We start from the raw sequence: 18,108 nt of genomic DNA, 5'->3' as shown, positions 1-18,108 counted from the left end.
GTTGGTAGGACTTAAATTCATTACACCACATCAGCCTCACACGTAGGCACAGGCAACCGGATTTCTGTCTCCAGACTTGCTCTGGGGCTGGTTGCCTGAGTGTCAAGTTTCAGTTTGACAGCATATCCCGCTCTTCTGATTCAGCATGACTTGCCACTCAACCAACTCATTCATAATCACTCCCTCCTATAGAGTGGGAACCCTCCCCAATACAATGTGAATAGCACTAAACTATTGGAAAATAGGCCGATTGAACTTGAGGGACTAATGAGCAGCTTTGAAGGACAGTGCATATTACCCACACTTAAATCTTAGAAGATTTATGTGAAAATGAGTCCATTTCTCATTTCTGTGAAACATTTTTATTCATACAAATCTGTCTGAAACCAGGTTCAGATGCATTTTAATAATATTTCAATATTAGGTCAAGACAACATAACAAGGTCAAAGGGTTAGCAGCGACGGCTTCTATTTTTATGTCAGTCACGTACACTTCCACTCCGAATCCAGCTGCCCCCTCTCTTGGCAAACCAGCACATGCCAAGGAAGACTTGTCCCTCCAAGAGCTTGACCACATGCTTCTCAGTATTCTAGAATCAGAATTTACAGGACATATGTTTAATAAATTAATTTGGTATTGCAAATGTGATGAATGGTCTTACCTGGCTGTTAAATAAGTCTTGAAGTGTCCTCACATAATTGTAAATACATAAATTGTCCAAACATTCTTGGGGATAGAGCCCTCTGACGAGCAGTAGTCAAGCAAACTAACGCAACAGCTGACCATGAGGCACTCCTCATGTTCACTCGAGCATGTGCTCACGCCCAACTGAAGACGTCGTGTTGGAACCAATAGTTCGACCCATGTGTGGCAGCGTGGAGCCGAATTACATACACGTTTGGAAAGAAGTCGTATCGAGTGGTCTTTGTCGCCTTGAACTCACAGTGTAGTCATGCAGTCATTGTGAGTTATGGGGTTTCAGATGGAGGTCAGGCCGACAAAGAGTAGTGTTTTGTCATGTGATTATATTGTGTTATTTGGTTAAATCTGACCTATATGGGCTATGACCCGTCTTACAGGCAATTGAAGTGTAGTGCCTTTGTCCGAAGACACCCCTTACTTACTATCAACCATCACCCTCGAGGTGAATTAATAGCCTAGCGGCTTGGGGGGAATTCTCTAGGCAGGTCCGGAGACGCGGCCTTAAATTGCATCGGAAGGATTACATTTTCATTGCAGTTTATTGTCACCGAGGGACACATTTGACAACATGCAAGAGCAGCGGATTTCGCGTTGGTATTTTGGGGGAATTGCCTCTTGCGGCGCTGCTTGCTGTACCCACCCACTGGACCTTATCAAGGTAACGTTACAAACGTACAAAGTAGGGTTTTATCAGAACATGCCCTTGCCAGATGACCAGGCCGCACCATCGCAGTGACTGGCACGTACGCCATGAGGGCATTCCTTATAGGCAACATGGGCCACTAATAATAGAATAGAAATTCACTTTAATGCCCTGTTCAGCAAGCAGGGCAAAGCAGATCCCACACCGCAGGATTACACAGTTGAACTGTCTAGCAAAATTAATTTGTTCAGATAGGAGTAAAACTAATGTTTTGTCCATGCCTCTAAATTGATTGGTGCCAGCTTGTTGATTTCATAACAGTAAGTGATAGGCCTACACTCTGCAGGATGTTGGCTATCTGCCTACCTCAGGAGTTTCCTTTAGGTATGAAACAGTGAACAACATTATAGATTATGCTATCCCAAACTTCCACCATTTGTAGATAAGCGGTGATGTGTTTTCTCAGTGTGTGTTATTGTGTGTATTAGAAGTGTCCCCACTCTTTGTGACCTACCAAAGGTGCTCCTGCAGACCCAGCAGGAGGTGAAGACCAGGATGGTGGGCATGGCCGCCCACGTAGTGCGCAGCGATGGCGTACTGGCCCTCTACAGTGGCCTCAGCGCCTCAGTGTGCCGCCAGGTCTGATGAAATCTCTCTCTTACACACTCACACACACTCTGCTTTAACCAGGAACCCAAATCAGGCCTCACTTTTACACACACACACACACACAGCCAACATCTCTGTCTCTCACACTCTCACTCACTCACCTCTGACCCAGAACCTAAATCAGAGCTCTTTCTCTCACACACACACACACCTTCTCTCTCTCTCCCTCTCACACACTCACACACCTCTGGCCCTCACTCACACACACACACCTCTAACCACCCCCCCCCCTCTCTCACGTACACACGCTTGATGATGTTTTAAGCCACCAGCGTCGTCTTCCAGGCAGCGCTGCCACCATCAACTTAAAGGCACCTAACCCTAACCTTAACCCATGTCTAACCCTAGCGCCTTCCAGGCAGCGCTCGCCCTCTCTCTCTCTGTCACACAAACACACACCCCTCTCTCTCACACACACACAGACACACACTTCTGCCCCTTACACACACACACCTCTCGCCCTCTCTGACACACACACAGAGAGCACACACTTTATCTCCCGCTCACTCTCTCACACACACCTCTCGCCTAGTGCTGGGCAGTATGACCAAAAATGTCTATCACAGTATTTTTCAAAATTCGGTTTCACTGTATATGACAGTATTTTCTTTTCATGCATAATCAGGTGTTCAGCATTTTCTACTGGTTGAAAAAGGAATTACTGCAGTAGATTGACTTAGGATGGTCATGATGAGTGTAGAATAATTCCACACTAGTAGTAATAGCCTACAGGTTTGCATGGCCCCAGAAAATGATGCTGTTGACAAAGAGTAGCCACTCATGATTCTAAGGAATCAGAATGCAAAGACAATTGCAGTCAAAATACAGAACTTTTACTGTGCAAATTTCACAAACATCTTTTATAAAAACAATACAAAAAGTAGCCTAGTGCAACTTGCAATAATTATAGGCCTACTTTTGATTCAAGTCCAAGCCCATTACACAGTATTCAAGTAAATCTAAAAAAGGAAATATAAAACTTTCTGTGACTTAGTGTGACTTAGTGAGGAGACAATTTGCTTTACTATGAGCTTTGACTAGCCTGACGAACCAGACCCACATCAAGATGTAGGGTCTGGGAACTCACCATTGGCAGCGCTCAATCCGAGGGGCGGGATAAACGGTTGTCTTTCAAGATGTCCTCTGCACGCAATAGGATAACGCTACAACTCCTGAGTCCCATGCGTTTTCCCACCAGCGGAGCTAGTTGGCTAGTTGATCAAACTTTTGCCAAATTAAAAAAAGCTTAACTCGAGCCACGATTCAAAGACCGCTATTCGCCAGCAGCAGCATCCATCTTCTTTGTTTTCAAGCAGCAGGGAATTCACACAGAACTGTCGCCTTCTCTACATGATGGAATTGGCCTGATAGAAGTTTAATTTTTCCAGCTTGCAAGCCAACGGAGAGTTGCTAGACTACCCTGGCTGCGTCTAGATTTCTAGGCTAGGCTTTGGCTATTGTTTACCCCCCTTGTCCCGCAGTCGCACCAGAGCCCATCTACGGAGAGCCTTGGTACTCCTTGGTACTTAAGCCCCATTGTATCGAACTTGGTTGCAGTTCCATTAGAATTCCACTGGGGGTTATCGTGGGCGAGCGCAGATTGAATGGGTCTATGGAGCCAGACGGCTAAATTTATCTCTTTCACCTGCTTGTCGTGGAAGAATCACAGATTTTGTAGTTTATGCAAGTTCAATGTGGATTTTAGATCTAAAGTTGAATGAACGAGTACTTATGTCCTTTTCATTTCTTACAGGTTGGGTCATTGTTGCCCATAATACGCTAGCATTGCGCTAATGAATGATGTCATTGACATGTTTGAAAGGCTTTTTAGAACAATTAAGTGACTTTTATTAATATATAATACTCAGCAGTGTGTATTTTCTTTGCCTCCCCTTTCGAATGCAACATTCAAATTACTAGACAAAAAATTATATCCCGAGAAAAGGATATTGAGGGGTACAGCTCCATAGACCTCCATTCATTCTGCACTCGCCTGCGAGCACCCTCACATGGAATTAATAGGAACTGCAACCAGTCCAGTAACCGGAAGTAACCAGACATTCTCTGGTCGCACCCATAGACAGTAAAAGAAATGGACGAATAGACTCCGTCGTTTTCAATGGGAGGGCACTGAGTCAAATAGAACGATTTTTCAGTTGGTCCCCCCAGTACTGCGCAGACTCACACTTAACTTCGTGACGTTAGCCATCGAACTGAATCTTGTAACTCATATGATAGATACACAGAAATTCTTCTCACACTTCCTTCGCCTTCAAAGTCATCAAAGTTAAACATTTATTTATGTATTATTATTAATATCATCCTCACCAAGTCGTGTTAATGTTGAAGCTACCATACATGATCATCTTCAAAAACAGTCATGCTAAAACAAAACAAAAAAGTTATAGCCTTGAAGCTAATCTTCTTTCCACTTTTCCGACCTACAGTCAATCCATCGAAAACCTCTGAAATGATTAGTGCCGTTTTTAAAAAAATTAGGTTTACTTGTTTATTATTATAAGGTTGCCTCTGTGTAATGCTTTACCTTAACATACGGTCGTGTATGCTAGGTTTTGCTTATGAGTTACCGTCATAGACAGTAAGGTGGGCTGAGCTTCTTATCATAATAATACGGTTATCTCCCTACGGCGCGAAAGAGAGATTACGTCAAAGCTAGCTTCCCTCCAACCGAACAAGCTAACCATTCTTCTTACGGGTAACCAACGTTACGGACGAGGTAATGGAGTCTGTTTTGCCTTTGTAGTGTCTATGTAGATTACACAGAAGCTACAATATCGGCACAGGATATATGTTATATGAAGTTATGGTATTTCAAAAAAATCCTAGAATGAATGGACTTCTATGGGAGTTAGCAGAGAGGTGATCCCTCCAGCCTACGTCGATTCTTCTACTTCCGGGAATTCGCCTGCCCCCTTGGTCGCACCATGCGTGTTTAGAAGTGCAACATTGAAAAGGGTCCCGCCTGAAACAGTGTCGCGCGGCGCAGCATTCTGAACGTTGTGTAATCAAATACACCGGTATGGCGGTATATTAAAAATTCATATCATAACGAAACTATACACCAACAAAATTTTTTTTGTTTTTTTCAGACACACTTTTTTCAGACACACCAACCTGTACTAGTCTAATAGAGCACGACATAGACATCGGAGACGCACAGCCTATTCGGCAGAGGTTTTATTGTGTTGCGCCAGATAAACAGAAAAGTTTGGAGGCCAGTGTCCAGTACCTTCTTGATAATAGGTTGGCTAAGCCATCCTATTCAAGCTGGGCGTCGCCATGCTTGTCATAAAATCTGATAACATCTTTTGGTTTTGTACTGATTACAGGAAAGTGAACATGGTGACAAAACCAGACTCCTTTCCATTACCCCGAATAAAAGACTGTGTGGACCAGGTTGGTGCTGCATGTTTTGTTAGTAAATTTGATTTGTAGGACTACTATCAAGTACCGCTTACACCTCGAGCGCAAGCGATCTCCTCTTTTATTACACCATCCAGTCTCTATTCGTACAGCAGGATGAGCTTTGGACTGCTCCTTCCACTTTTCAGCGACTCATGAATAGTAGGGCTGTAACAATACACCAACCTCACTATTCGGTTTGTATCACGATTTTCGACCCACGATTAGACACGAACCTCGTAGGTCTACAAGCTATGTCATTTTATCTTGCCAAACGTGTCGCTGATGTGTTGCCTCCATCAGACTTCCTTGTAAATTTGATCAAGATTATTCTTTCCAATAATTTCTTTAAATACTCTGATCAATTTTATTTACAGCTACAAGGGACGTACCTCCATATGCCTGCTTGGTGATGGGTTATTGGGAACAAAAATATATCCACAACACTGAAAATAACCCCTTCTACTCCAAAATATCATTATGGCGCAGATACATTGACGATGTCCTTCTGATATGGAAGGGCACAATCAATGAGCTAACTAGTTTCTTGACTTATGCCAATTCCACCACAGATTATCTTGCTTTCACTATGGAACATAACAACAAGTCCATTGACTTTTTAGACCTCACTATATTTAAGGACGAGAACAACACCCTACAATCCACAATTTACCGCAAACCACTCAGTCGGAATACTTTATTAAGAGCGGACAGTAATCACCTGCCTCATCTAGTTTGCAACATACTAGTGGGCCAGTTCTTGCGAGTTAGAAGAAATTGTAGTACAACTACCGACTTTAATTTATGAACAACGCGGTTATGACCAAACTGACATTAACAAAGCATGGGACAGGGCTTTGAATACAGATCGCGCCTCACTGCTAAAGAAAAAAACGAAGCCACAAACAACATCTAGGCTATCTTTTTCCACTTGCTACACCCCAGCAGGGGGACACATAAAAAATTGTTCGCAAACATTGGCATGTGTTAAAGAGTAACCCGACACTTAAAGATATCTGCGCTGAGCCACCCAGATTCATATTTAGGCGCGCATCCGCAATAGATTGGTCCACTTGGACATGTCCACCCCACTCCCTACCACTTGGCTATCCTGTCCACCACAGGGTTTCTACAAATGTGGGAATTGTGCACAATGCTCAAATTCGTCCAATGCAAAATGCTTCTCTCACCCCAGCACTGGCAAGAAATGTTCTATCTCTTCATTTATCAATTGCAACACCACACACATGTATCTTCTAAAATGTCCCTGTGGACTGGCTTATATAGGTCAACTTAAAATACAGGTATCTGAATGCAAGACCGCCATTCGCACCCAAAACTTAACATATGCCATGGCGCGACATTGCACGGTGAAACTGTCAATGTACCTGCCACGTTGGCGGGTAGCCAATAAGACAACACAACACTGAGCAAGGAGATGCACTGTCCAGATTGCCGTTTGTAGGCTATGGCTCGGAGAAAGCGAGGGGTGGGTAGTAGCCTAACGCGTTACATTTTTTTTCGAGGAACGGCAAACGACTTTCCTTTTTCAAAACGGTAGCCTACTTCTACTCTTACTCAAGTACATTTTTGAGCCAATAATCTACTCTTTTACTCTGCTACATTTCAATTGCCTTACGTTACGAGTAGCCTACAAGTTTATTATTGGAGAAAGTATCTCGAGGGAGAAAAGCGCACCTCTCCCCGGAGAAAAGAAACAGGGCTTCAGAATGCGTTAGCCCACGATTATAAAAGCAGCCTACTAACAGCTCAGTTAACACAATGATGTACAGTTGCTGCATCTTCTGGTGAGGCTGCCAGAGTAGCAACGAGACTAGAGGTAGGCTATGACATGACACGGAAACTTTCACGTATATTCATTTCTGGCCAGCATCGTTCAACAATCACATTGGACAAGGAAAGTAGGCCTGCAACTTAATTTACAAGCAAAGCAAATGCACTGGAAATCGAGCATACAAGTTAGAAAAAGCCTAGCATTCATTTATGTAGCCTCAATGTTGCAGGACATGACATGAGACGGTCGGCTGAGAAAACAGATAGCCTGCTCTGTCGCTCTGCCCGAGTGGATATGCCTAGGCTATTTTAGCCTAAATATAGGTTTACCCATAAAATAGCCATTGTTTTTAGGTTACATTGTCGTGGTTTAGGTTACATTGACTTCTAGCAATGCAAAGCAGAAGAATCAGCTGCAATGTATTGGAAGACTGCTTTTCAATCCATAGCCACGTAATGCTTATTTATTCTGGCTATGATAAAGTATATTAAATAAAATATATTTGAATTGGGCTTTTAAAATATGTTTGACTATATGATTAGCCTACAGAGGAGGAGAAAAGCAAATAGGCATAAAGGATACTTTTGTATCCCTTTAAAGGTCCATCAAAAATATAAAAATCAAGGCCTACAAAAAAAGTACTTTTTTGCTTTTACTTGAGTACTGTAATGTGTATTCTGTACAAGTTCAAGAGTCGTTCACCTTTATTTTGGGCACAAAATAATTTTGGCTGGTAAAAAACCACTGTGGCAGGTGGATTTCAAAATTCACCTGCCACAGTGGCTGGTGGACAAAAAAGTTAACTTCAGGCCCTGATCACACCTGTTGATAATCCTTATTAGGGCCTTACCCCCCATTCCCTCCAAGGACTCTGATGAAGATGTGACTACACATTGAAACGTTAGTCAAAGTTAATGATGTTTTGCACCTTTTAGTAAATAATAAAGAAAATTAAGAAGACATCTGAGCAGCACCGGCGTCCCTCTCCTTCTCTCTAAAGTATCTGTCCTGGCCTGGTTGCAGCGGATTGTCACTAAACGACAGAAGCGCGGAGAACCTTCCTTTGTCTACAGATTTAATAGTAATTTACATGTAGCTAGTCGTCTTCTATGCGTCCTTGCTTCCACGATTGTGGGCCTAGTCTACAATGAGAGGTATGAAATTATGATTTATTTATTTATTTTTGGACAACGTAGGCTACCGGTAAGTAAAGCGGGAGATGTGCGTTGCTTATGCGGCCACGTAAGCTGCAAAGCACTGCGTGAAACACTAGAAAGGGTGTGTCGCGGTTCTGCCTTTTCACACCGCCTACAAAGGTTCGTGGATATGAGTGTCACGATTTCGGTTTCGAATCGCATATCGTTACAGCCCTAATGAAGATTTGTTGGCGAGTTGGAGGAGCGCGCAGTTTATCTGTATGATGTGGTGTCCTATGCTGACACCAGTGGTGGCCGGTGGTTAAAAAAATAACGGAGGAAGAAATGTCTGCTTGATTGGTGTTAGTGGCAAATGTGAGGAGGTTGTGATGGTGTTGGTGGCATATGTGAACGAGTATGTAGGCCGCCTACCCAGACACATTTATAGCAGCAGTATGTACTATGTAGCATTTTAACTGCCAATGTTGTGCAATAAATGCTGTCAGTCTTAGGGAGGGGGGGGGGTCTGACCTAAGGAGCTAGGCTAGCATGCAGCAGCCAGAAAAGTTGTTGGCTTCCACCATTGTGCATTTGAGCAAGGCACTTAACCCCAAATAGTGCTAAATGAATAAATGTAAATGTAAATAAATTTAGGTCTGGGAAGTCAGGGAAGATATGTAGGTCTAGTTATGAAGTACTGTTTCCAGATGTGCAAAATTATGGAAAGTCTGGAGGTTTTGCTCAATGTAATACATTTGCAAAAAAGTCTATAATACTAAAAATAGACACTTGTTTTATAAAACCATGTAACTATTTACCATTAAAAACAGACCTTAAATGTGGTTATTTGTAACATGCTAATGTTTTTAAAGCCAAATTGCTATAATTTAAAGACAGGTTGTAATAGCTAGCTAAGTGGGAATTTATACTCGAAAGGCAAATGTTATTGAAGACGTCATTAAAGGAATGCATCATGGTCTGAAACATTCATTAACAATGTAACCATCCAAAGATACAGTTAGAACGGTGAAAACAAGAACATATTAACAACAATTGTTTAGTTGAGGCATAACTTGGATGATTATAACAACGCATAACTATCCGAAAATGTTTTATCACCAAATCCCTGAACTGTCCACGTTTGTGACAGACCAGTGCTAACGTTACCAGTTAGTCATGAGTAGGCTAGGCTATTTGTCATACTACTAGTAGAGCGGCTACAAGGCCAATTTGGCAAGAATCGTGCAAATTATGATACAAGCATGAAACTTGGTAGGTATGTGCTTATGACCAATACAATCAAATCTACCTGATTGGCCACTTGAAATGGTGGCCATTTTCCAAGATGGCCACCAAAAAAGACTCCAGAAATTGATTTATTGCATAGAATTGACCTAGCAAATTATGATACAAGCATGAAATTCAACATGTATGTGCTTAAGACCAATACAATCAAATCTACCTGATTGGCCACTTGAAATGGCGGCCATTTTCCAAGATGGGCGCCAAAAAAGACCCCAGAAATTGATTTATTGCATAGAATTGACCTAGCAAATTATGATACAAGCACGAAACTCAACATGTATGTGCTCAAGAGCAATACAATGAAATCTACCTGATTGGCCACTTGAAATGGTGGCCATTTTTCAAGATGGCTGCCAAAAAAGACCCTAGAAATTGATTTATTGCACAGAATTGTCAAAGCAAATTATGATGGACGCATGAAATTTGGCATGGATGTGATCAAGACCAATACAATCAAATCCACTTGATTTGCTACTTGAAATGCTGGCCATTTTCCAAGATGGCGTCCAAAAAGACCCGAGAAATTTGCAAATTTCAAATGTGCAAATTGCAAATGTGGTGTAAATAATTGTTCGCTCTCCTTAAATATGTTTCCATAGATGATGAAGTGATACAGATATTAAAAATGTTCCACAATGACAAATAAGCCACTTATGACACACAAATAGCATGGTGATAACATGCTAATAATGCCAGTTCTTAATGTCAGTGGAGGGCGTTGCGTGATGCCACCCCCCAACAAATAAAATGGTTATGACATGCTAATAATATAATGACACTAATATGATAATAACGGCAATTCATGGTTTTCTCGATGTTAAACAAAAGATGCGTGTACACCAGAAACAACCTCAGCTACCAAGTAGCCAAGGTCATTGAAGAAGCTTTGTCATGAATTCGCTTTTTTCGCTCTGGACGTGACGGCTGCTGTGGAGCCCAGCACTTCGCGCTGTATTAATAGGCAGATGCTAGTAGGGCGTGTTGTCTCTCCGATGTGGAGAGTCGGGTGGCTTCCAGTCAAGGTTTTTAATCCCACGTCAGCTGCAGTAACCTTACGCAAAAATGCGAAGGTAGCTGATGTATATCCATGCGTTGCACTGGAGAATTTTGATCAGGACTTTGTTTCGCAGCATGCAGCTAAAGTGAGTGCAGGTGGCTCTCATGGCAGCTTATCTGTCAAGAGTGATCTTGGCAGCAGTGTTGCTAATGGTGACTCTTTGCTGCAGGGTCTTGGACTGGGTGCTATACCCATTGACAGTTGTCAGGTCTCCTCTTATTGGAAGGATAAGTTAGTTGACCTAATAAAAGAATATGAGTCTGTCTTTTCTCGTCACCATCTTGACTGTGGTGAGGCGCATGGGTTCTGCCACAGGATTAGGTTGACTGATGACCATCCATTCAGATTGCCATATCGCAGATTGTCCCCGGCCCACTACCAGAGGTTGAAAGAGACTTTGGATGAGATGGAGGAGAAGGAAATTATTAGAAAGTCTAGTAGTGAGTACGCTTCTCCACTGGTGCTGGTGTGGAAGAAAAACGGAGACCTGCGGATATGCACTGACTTTAGGTGGCTTAATGCGCGCACTGTGAAAGACGCCCACCCACTCCCCCACCAGGCTGATGTCCTTGCAGCTTTAGGTGGCAATGTGTTTTTCTCCACCATGATTCTCACGTCAGGTTATTACAATGTGCCGTTACATGAGGATGACAAGAAATATACAGCCTTTTCATCGCCATTAGGGTTGCATGAATATAACCGGCTCCCTCAGGGCCTTTGCAATAGCCCAGCTAAATTTATGAGGATGATGCTCTCTGTCTTTGGCGATCAAAATTTCTTAACTCTCCTGTGCTATTTGGACGATGTCCTTGTATTTGGCAGGTCTGAAGGGGAAAGTTTGCAGCGCTTACGCATGGTGTTTGAACGGCATAAAGAGCACAACTTGAAGCTGTCGCCTGCTAAGTGCAATTTTCTTAGGAGATCTGTGAAGTTTTTAGGGCATATCATTTCTCAGGATGGCGTGGCTAGTGATCCAGATAAGGTTGAGGCTATTGTGAATGTTTCACAGTCAGATTTGATGGAGGCTGATGGCGTCACGCCATCTGCAAGCAAGATCCGCTCCTTTTTAGGCATGGTGGTTTACTACCAGCATTTAATTGAAAACTGTTCTGTGATTGCGAGGCCACTTTTTGCACTTACAGGTGGGTCTAAGCGACCACGCAGGGGTAAAGGTGTGAGTAGACCTGTGCAGAGGAGGAAGCTCTGCCCTCAGGACTGGTCCCCTGAGTGTGCAGAGGCTTTCTGGGCTCCACAGCAACCGGACGTGAAAAAATGTTTAACCCATAGATGCAAGTGCTTCCGTTTGGGGCTTTTGTGCACAGCACTATGTGGTTGCACATGTGAATAGTAGATGTAGAGCACTGTTACAGTGACTCAATTAATTCCAAAGGGTAAAATGTTGATGGTGTTTTCTTAAAAACACAATTGAAAAATTGCTCACATTTGCTGTGAAATGGACTGTTATTTTTCCATGCTGAGATACTTACTGCCATATTGTTCTTCTTGGCATCCGAGTTTTTTGCCTTGTTACAGTTACCAAAAAAAAAAAAAAAACATGCTCTGGTTGTACAGTCGTATTTTAGATAGGCAAGTTGGTGCACTGCTCTGTCAGGCCTGATGCTGTTGCATACGCTCTCTTCTAATTTAGCCCTTCCAGGGTTTGTAGTCTTTGTACATAGTTCATTTGTGAAACACTGAATCTCAGTTATGTGCCTTTTTGCTTGATTTTTTGCTTGATTGAATTTCCAATGACTTCATCATAGAAGGAAACAGAAATGTAGTGAATGTTAACATTGATTTGGGCCACATCTGCTAAATTAATTGCAATTAATGAAGTTCTAGTGTCTTATTTGGTGGCCATCTTTAAAAATGGCTGCCATATTACATTTTCAAGTTGCAAATGAGGTGGATTTGATTATATTGCTCTTTAGCACAAACACACAAAATTACATACTTGTATCATCATTTTCTTGCTCACTTCTGGGCTAAATTCAGTCTTTTGGCGGCCATATAGTAAAATGGCTTCCATTTTAAGTGGCGAGTCAGGTAGATTTGATTGTATTGTTTTTTTTTAGCACATACCTGCCAAATTTCATGGCTGTATCATAATTTCCTTTGTCAATTCTGTACAACAAATCAATTTTTAGAGTTTTTCATGGTGGCCATTTTGGAAAATGGCCACCATTAAAAATGGCAAATCAGGCAGATTTTATTGTATTGTTCTTGAGCACATACATGCCTAATTTCATGCTTGTATCATAATATCTTTGGTCAATTCTGAGCAATAAATCAATTTCTGGGGTCTTTTTTGGCGGCCATCTTGGAAAATGGGCACCATTTCAAGTGGCCAATCAGGTAGATTTGATTGTATTGGTCTTGAGGACATACTGTACCTGCCGAATTCCACGCTTGTATCATAATTTGCACGATTTTTCCTGTAGCCGCTCTACTATACGTAGCATCAGAGCCCGTTAACGGAGAGCCGGATCACTCCCTATTAACTCTTAACATTATACCTGCAATCTGCTGCAGTTCCGCTAATCACGAATCACGAATAAGTGCAAAAACAATGGGGGACTATGGAGCTAGACGGCTAAATGTGTCTCTTTAACCTGGTTGTCCTTGAAAAATCGAAGATTTGATTGTGGTTTCTGCAAGATCAATATGGATTATAGGTCAAAAGTTGAATGAACGAGTACTTACGTCCTTTCGATTTCTTACAGGTTGGGTCGTTGTTGCCCACAACTCACTAGCTTTCTGCTAATGAATGACGTCATTGACACATTTGAAAGGCTTTTTGGAACAAATAAGTGACTCAAAAAATATAATACTCAGCGGTGTGTATTTTCTCTGCCCTCTCTTTCGCATGCAACATTCAAATTTCTGGCCAAAAAATTATATCCCGAGAAAAGTGGATTTGAGGGGTACAGCTCCACAGCCCTCCATTCATTCTGCACTTATTCGTGAGCGCCCTCATGTGGAACCAGAAAAGGAACTGCAACCAGTTCAGAAACCGGAAGCTTCCCGAGAGTGGCGGTTCTCCCCTTATTAGACATTCTCTGGTAGCATTCAGTAGCCTACACTAGCCTTACCATCCTTCATTTTTGTAACTGGTCTTCCTGCTTTGATCCTAACCGTTGCACTGTATTTGAATTTATAAAAGATGGACATTGTCCTCTGATTCCATTGTACTGTTTATTTCAGGAGCAAAAAAACAAGCTTTCCGTTAAACACAAGATTCTTAGTGGTATGACTGCAGATAACGTTCTTGCTTGCAGAGCAGCTAGCTGCTCCTTAGTTCACCGTTGCCACTAAAAACAGCACCCCCTATCGCAATTGAAAATTACTGTACGGAGGAGCTACCTCCCTTGGCCATTGAAAACGACGTGATTCACGAGCCGCTGGGGTCTGAGGCGTTTATAATGGACTTCAATGAGGGGCTTGAGGAGGAAGCTCCTCCATACAGTAATTTTCAATTGCGATAGGGGGTGGCATTTTGACCATTTGGCATTTTGACCTATGGGAATGATTTTGTTCATTCAAAGTGTTCAAATAGTAATTTTAACAGTAATTTATCAGATTAGTAATTTACTTTATATATATTTTATATACCTTTAGGGAGGGTGTTCCTCCCTTTCCTCAATGAAGGAGCCTCCTCTGGCTGACACCTGGCAGCAACATCCGGCTCGTATTTGGTGGCAGTGAATTTCAGTGAGCCTTAAGAAATGCGAGTTTGCCCAAGCCACTGTGGTCTACCTGGGCAAGGTGGTCGAGCAAGGTCAGGTGCGACTGGTGAGAGCCAAAGTTTTGGCTATAGATAAGTTTCCTCCTCCAACTGCAAGATGCATTGATGCGTTTCTTGGATATGATTGGTTTTTATAGAATTTTTCGTTTTCCCCACTTACAAATCTGCTGAAGAGTTCTGTTAAGTTCGACCCCAGGTCTACCGTGCTGGGTTCGCCTCTTTCTCCCATGCTTTCGACATTTGGTCACATTAGATTCCAATACACAAGATGTCCAATGCTTGCCAGTTAAAAATGACGCCACTGATGTGTGTAGCAAGTGTCAGTGCACTTATGTCGGCCGCTATGTGCTAAGGCCTTAATAGTTGGGAACCCTAAACAGCTCAGTGATCATCACAAAATTCATCATCAGTGATTGAGTAAATTAACGAGCACTGTCTTCCCCTTACCCAGCTCACCTACTCCCTGACGCGCTTTGCAATCTATGAGACCGTACGTGACATGATGGGCAGTGAGACCGGAAGACCCATGCCCTTCTACCAGAAGGTTCTTTTAGCTGCTGTCGGAGGTATGCTGGACCTGGAGTAAACTCAGTAGTGGAGTACATACTTCCATAACAAACCATTTTCTGATGTGAGACAACTGAAACTTCATGTCAGTCATTCCTCCTTTGTCTCCACGTTCTTTGTCCCTTACAGGACTGACTGGGGGTTTTGTTGGTACACCTGCAGACATGGTTAATGTAAGGTAAGTTGATATAATGGCATCACATCCAAGAGCAAGCTTCATTCTTTCTTTCATTCATTTTTTTTAAATTGATTATAAGGCTGGGCAGTATATTGATATTGTGAGTTATACCAGTGTATACAAGATGTATAGTTGGGACAATACCAATTGCAATGATATTTAATTAGCCATTTTTATTGCTTCATGTTACAGGATGCAAAATGATGTTAAACTGCCACCAAAGCTCAGGAGAAAGTAAGTCTTGAAATGACATTTTGACAAGTAACTAACTTGACAACTGGACCACTTGTCTTTAAATATGTATTCTGAAAAAAAAAAAAAAACTTAACATATTTGTTAAATTGGTTTATCCTTCAGCTATGCTCATGCACTGGATGGCCTTTTTCGAGTCTGGAGAGAAGGTATGACTAAAAATGAGGTTAGGGTGAAAATGTCAACTTTTTCAGAACTTTTTTAAATTTAGTTCATCTTTAAGTTAGCTGGGAAAGAAAACACATGCACTCAGCCGCTAACTGCAAACATTGTTTAGTTAGCGTCTGGTCTGACGCTACTGCAACTTTGTTCAAACTCTGTCTTGTTGTTTGGGGCAGCCGTGGCCTACTGGTTAGCGCTTACTTGTAACCGAAGGGTTTGCCGGTTCGAGCCCTGACCAATAGGCACGGCTGAAGTGCCCTTGAGCAAGGCACCTAACCCCTCACTGCTCCCAGAGTGCCGCTGTTGTTGCAGGCAGCTCACTGTGCCGGGATTAGTGTGTGCTTCACCTCACTGTGTGTTCACTGTGTGCTGAGTGTGTTCCACTATTTCACGGATTGGGATAAATGCAGAGACCAAATTTCCCTCACGGGATCAAAAGAGTATATATATATTCTCAGTGAATGTATTGCTGTTTTTCTCTTAGAGGGCATGAGGAAGCTGTTCTCAGGGGCCACCATGGCCTCCAGTAGAGGCGCTCTTGTCACCGTTGGACAGGTGAGGACTTACTGTTTACTCGAGTACATCAAGGCTGGTTTTATTAGTTAAGTAGAAAGATGTTTATTAAACAGTCCTGTTCACCATTGTCTCCATCGTTTAACATTGTTACTATTGTTTGTTTTGGTCTACGCAGCTCTCGTGTTATGACCAGGCCAAACAGCTGGTTTTGGGCTCGGGAATGATGAGCGATAACATTGTCACACACTTCCTGGCCAGCCTCATAGCCGTAAGTCAGCAGGCTTCCACTTAATAGCAACTGTGCTAAATTTTTTTGTTTTGAATTTAAAAGTACTGAACATGAAAGATGGAAATACTTGGGTGTACCATGGCCAGTAGGACGATCTCATAACATAAGAACTAAATGGTGATTTCAGTTTGTCATACGCCCTGATTTCTTGTATGACCACACCCGTATTCATATTATTAATCTTCATAGTTAAATAAGTAATATTCTTGAAGAAAAATATTTTTTCCTGCAGGGCGGCTGCGCTACTATTCTCTGCCAGCCTCTGGATGTGCTGAAGACTAGACTGATGAACTCAAAAGGGGAATATGGAGTAAGTGTGTATGCGCACTCAATCCTTTTTAGATCACAATTTGCTAGTATGATACGGGCCTATCCTATCTGAAAATCTGAATGACCTGTATGTTTGACACATTGAAATGACTCACATTTATTTTAGGACTGTAAATAACGATCATTTTCATAGTTGATTAATCTGCCGATTATTTTTCTCGATTAGTTGTTTGATCGACAAAATGCCAGAAAAAAATGCCTTGTTTTGTCCACATACCAAAGATATTTTTTTCACGGTCATGGAGGAGTAGGTAAAGCTGAAAATATTAAAGTTTAAGAAGCCACAATCAGAGAATTTTGATGTATTTTCCTTAAAGGTATACTATGCAGGTTTAGGTAGTGTGTAGAGCTCCCTCTAGAGTCGCGATGTATTTATATGTTACTCTGCTATTGTAATTAGCAAACGTCTCGCAACTTATCCCCCCTGTACACAATGCAAATGCTTTTACTGTAAAGGTGAAGGATTAACAACAGGCAAAAACTATCTCCAAAGAGCTATATCTATGGTAAAGGTATGATTCTCACGAAATTTGGCAGGGCGCCGCTCTTGGACGTTGCATGGCTGGTTTTCTCGGTAGGGACTCTCTACGTCTATGCTGTATAGCTGTGCTAGGTGAACGATTTGCCTATTACAAGTTTGTTTACCATCAAATTGGCTGAAAAATACCTGAAACTGCATAGTATACTGTACCTTTAAGATACAGCTCTTCACAAAACTCTTGCCTATGCATCGAACTGTACAAATGGTAAATACAATTTCTAGAATCTTGAACCATGTATTGAACTTCCAGGGGGTGGTCCACTGTCTGCTGGACACTGCGAAACTGGGACCAAGGGCTTTTTACAAGGTTTCTATTTCTGACTACATATTTTGACCACATCCTACACTTCTCATTTCAGTCCCTTTGTTTCTGCTTTTCTGTTCATTTCGGTCTGTACTTGCTTATGGTCAGGCTGGGATTAAGCATGCTTCCTCTCCTCAGGGTCTTGTTCCGGCTGCAATCCGACTGATCCCTCAGACCGTGCTCACTTTCATCTTCCTGGAGCAGCTGCGTGCGCGTTTTGGGATCAGGGTCATAACCTCGACGTGAGCGCTCATCCTCACCCTCATCCTCAGCTCTGTGGACACTTGGGGTCCAGCTGGACCTGCCTTTTCCACGGAAGACAGACTCTGCCCTGTTGGTCCACTTTCTATTCATAAACGGACATAGCCATGGACATAGCCGAGACTAGTGCCACATGTGCCACTACTATACTTTGGGGAAACCGCTATGGATCTCTGCTTCATTATCATACATTATCAATCTTCACTATTTGGGATGCATATAGTAATGTTTA

At 42.3% G+C, this 18,108-nt stretch overlaps 1 protein-coding gene across 1 annotated transcript; it reads left to right on the top strand.

The window, feature by feature from the left end:
- Positions 1–1,271: 1,271 nt before the first annotated feature.
- On the top strand, positions 1,272–17,988 carry slc25a10a (solute carrier family 25 member 10a). Its single transcript, XM_076267196.1, has 11 exons — positions 1,272–1,361; positions 1,866–1,985; positions 14,928–15,042; positions 15,173–15,221; positions 15,414–15,455; positions 15,579–15,622; positions 16,120–16,190; positions 16,327–16,419; positions 16,673–16,750; positions 17,562–17,618; positions 17,754–17,988. Exons 1-11 carry the CDS (start codon positions 1,272–1,274, stop codon positions 17,859–17,861), a joined length of 867 nt encoding a protein of 288 aa, XP_076123311.1. The 3' UTR covers positions 17,862–17,988.
- Positions 17,989–18,108: the final 120 nt, after the last annotated feature.

This window comes from Alosa pseudoharengus, unplaced genomic scaffold (assembly GCF_046254945.1).
Source record: "Alosa pseudoharengus isolate Yale_2024_CS ecotype anadromous, Long Island Sound unplaced genomic scaffold, YU_APseudo_1.1 YU_APseudo_1.1_scf_4, whole genome shotgun sequence".
NCBI classification, from domain to species: domain Eukaryota; kingdom Metazoa; phylum Chordata; class Actinopteri; order Clupeiformes; family Clupeidae; genus Alosa; species Alosa pseudoharengus.
Note: the sequence above shows the minus strand (reverse complement) of the source record. Positions and strands in the feature narration are given on the sequence as shown.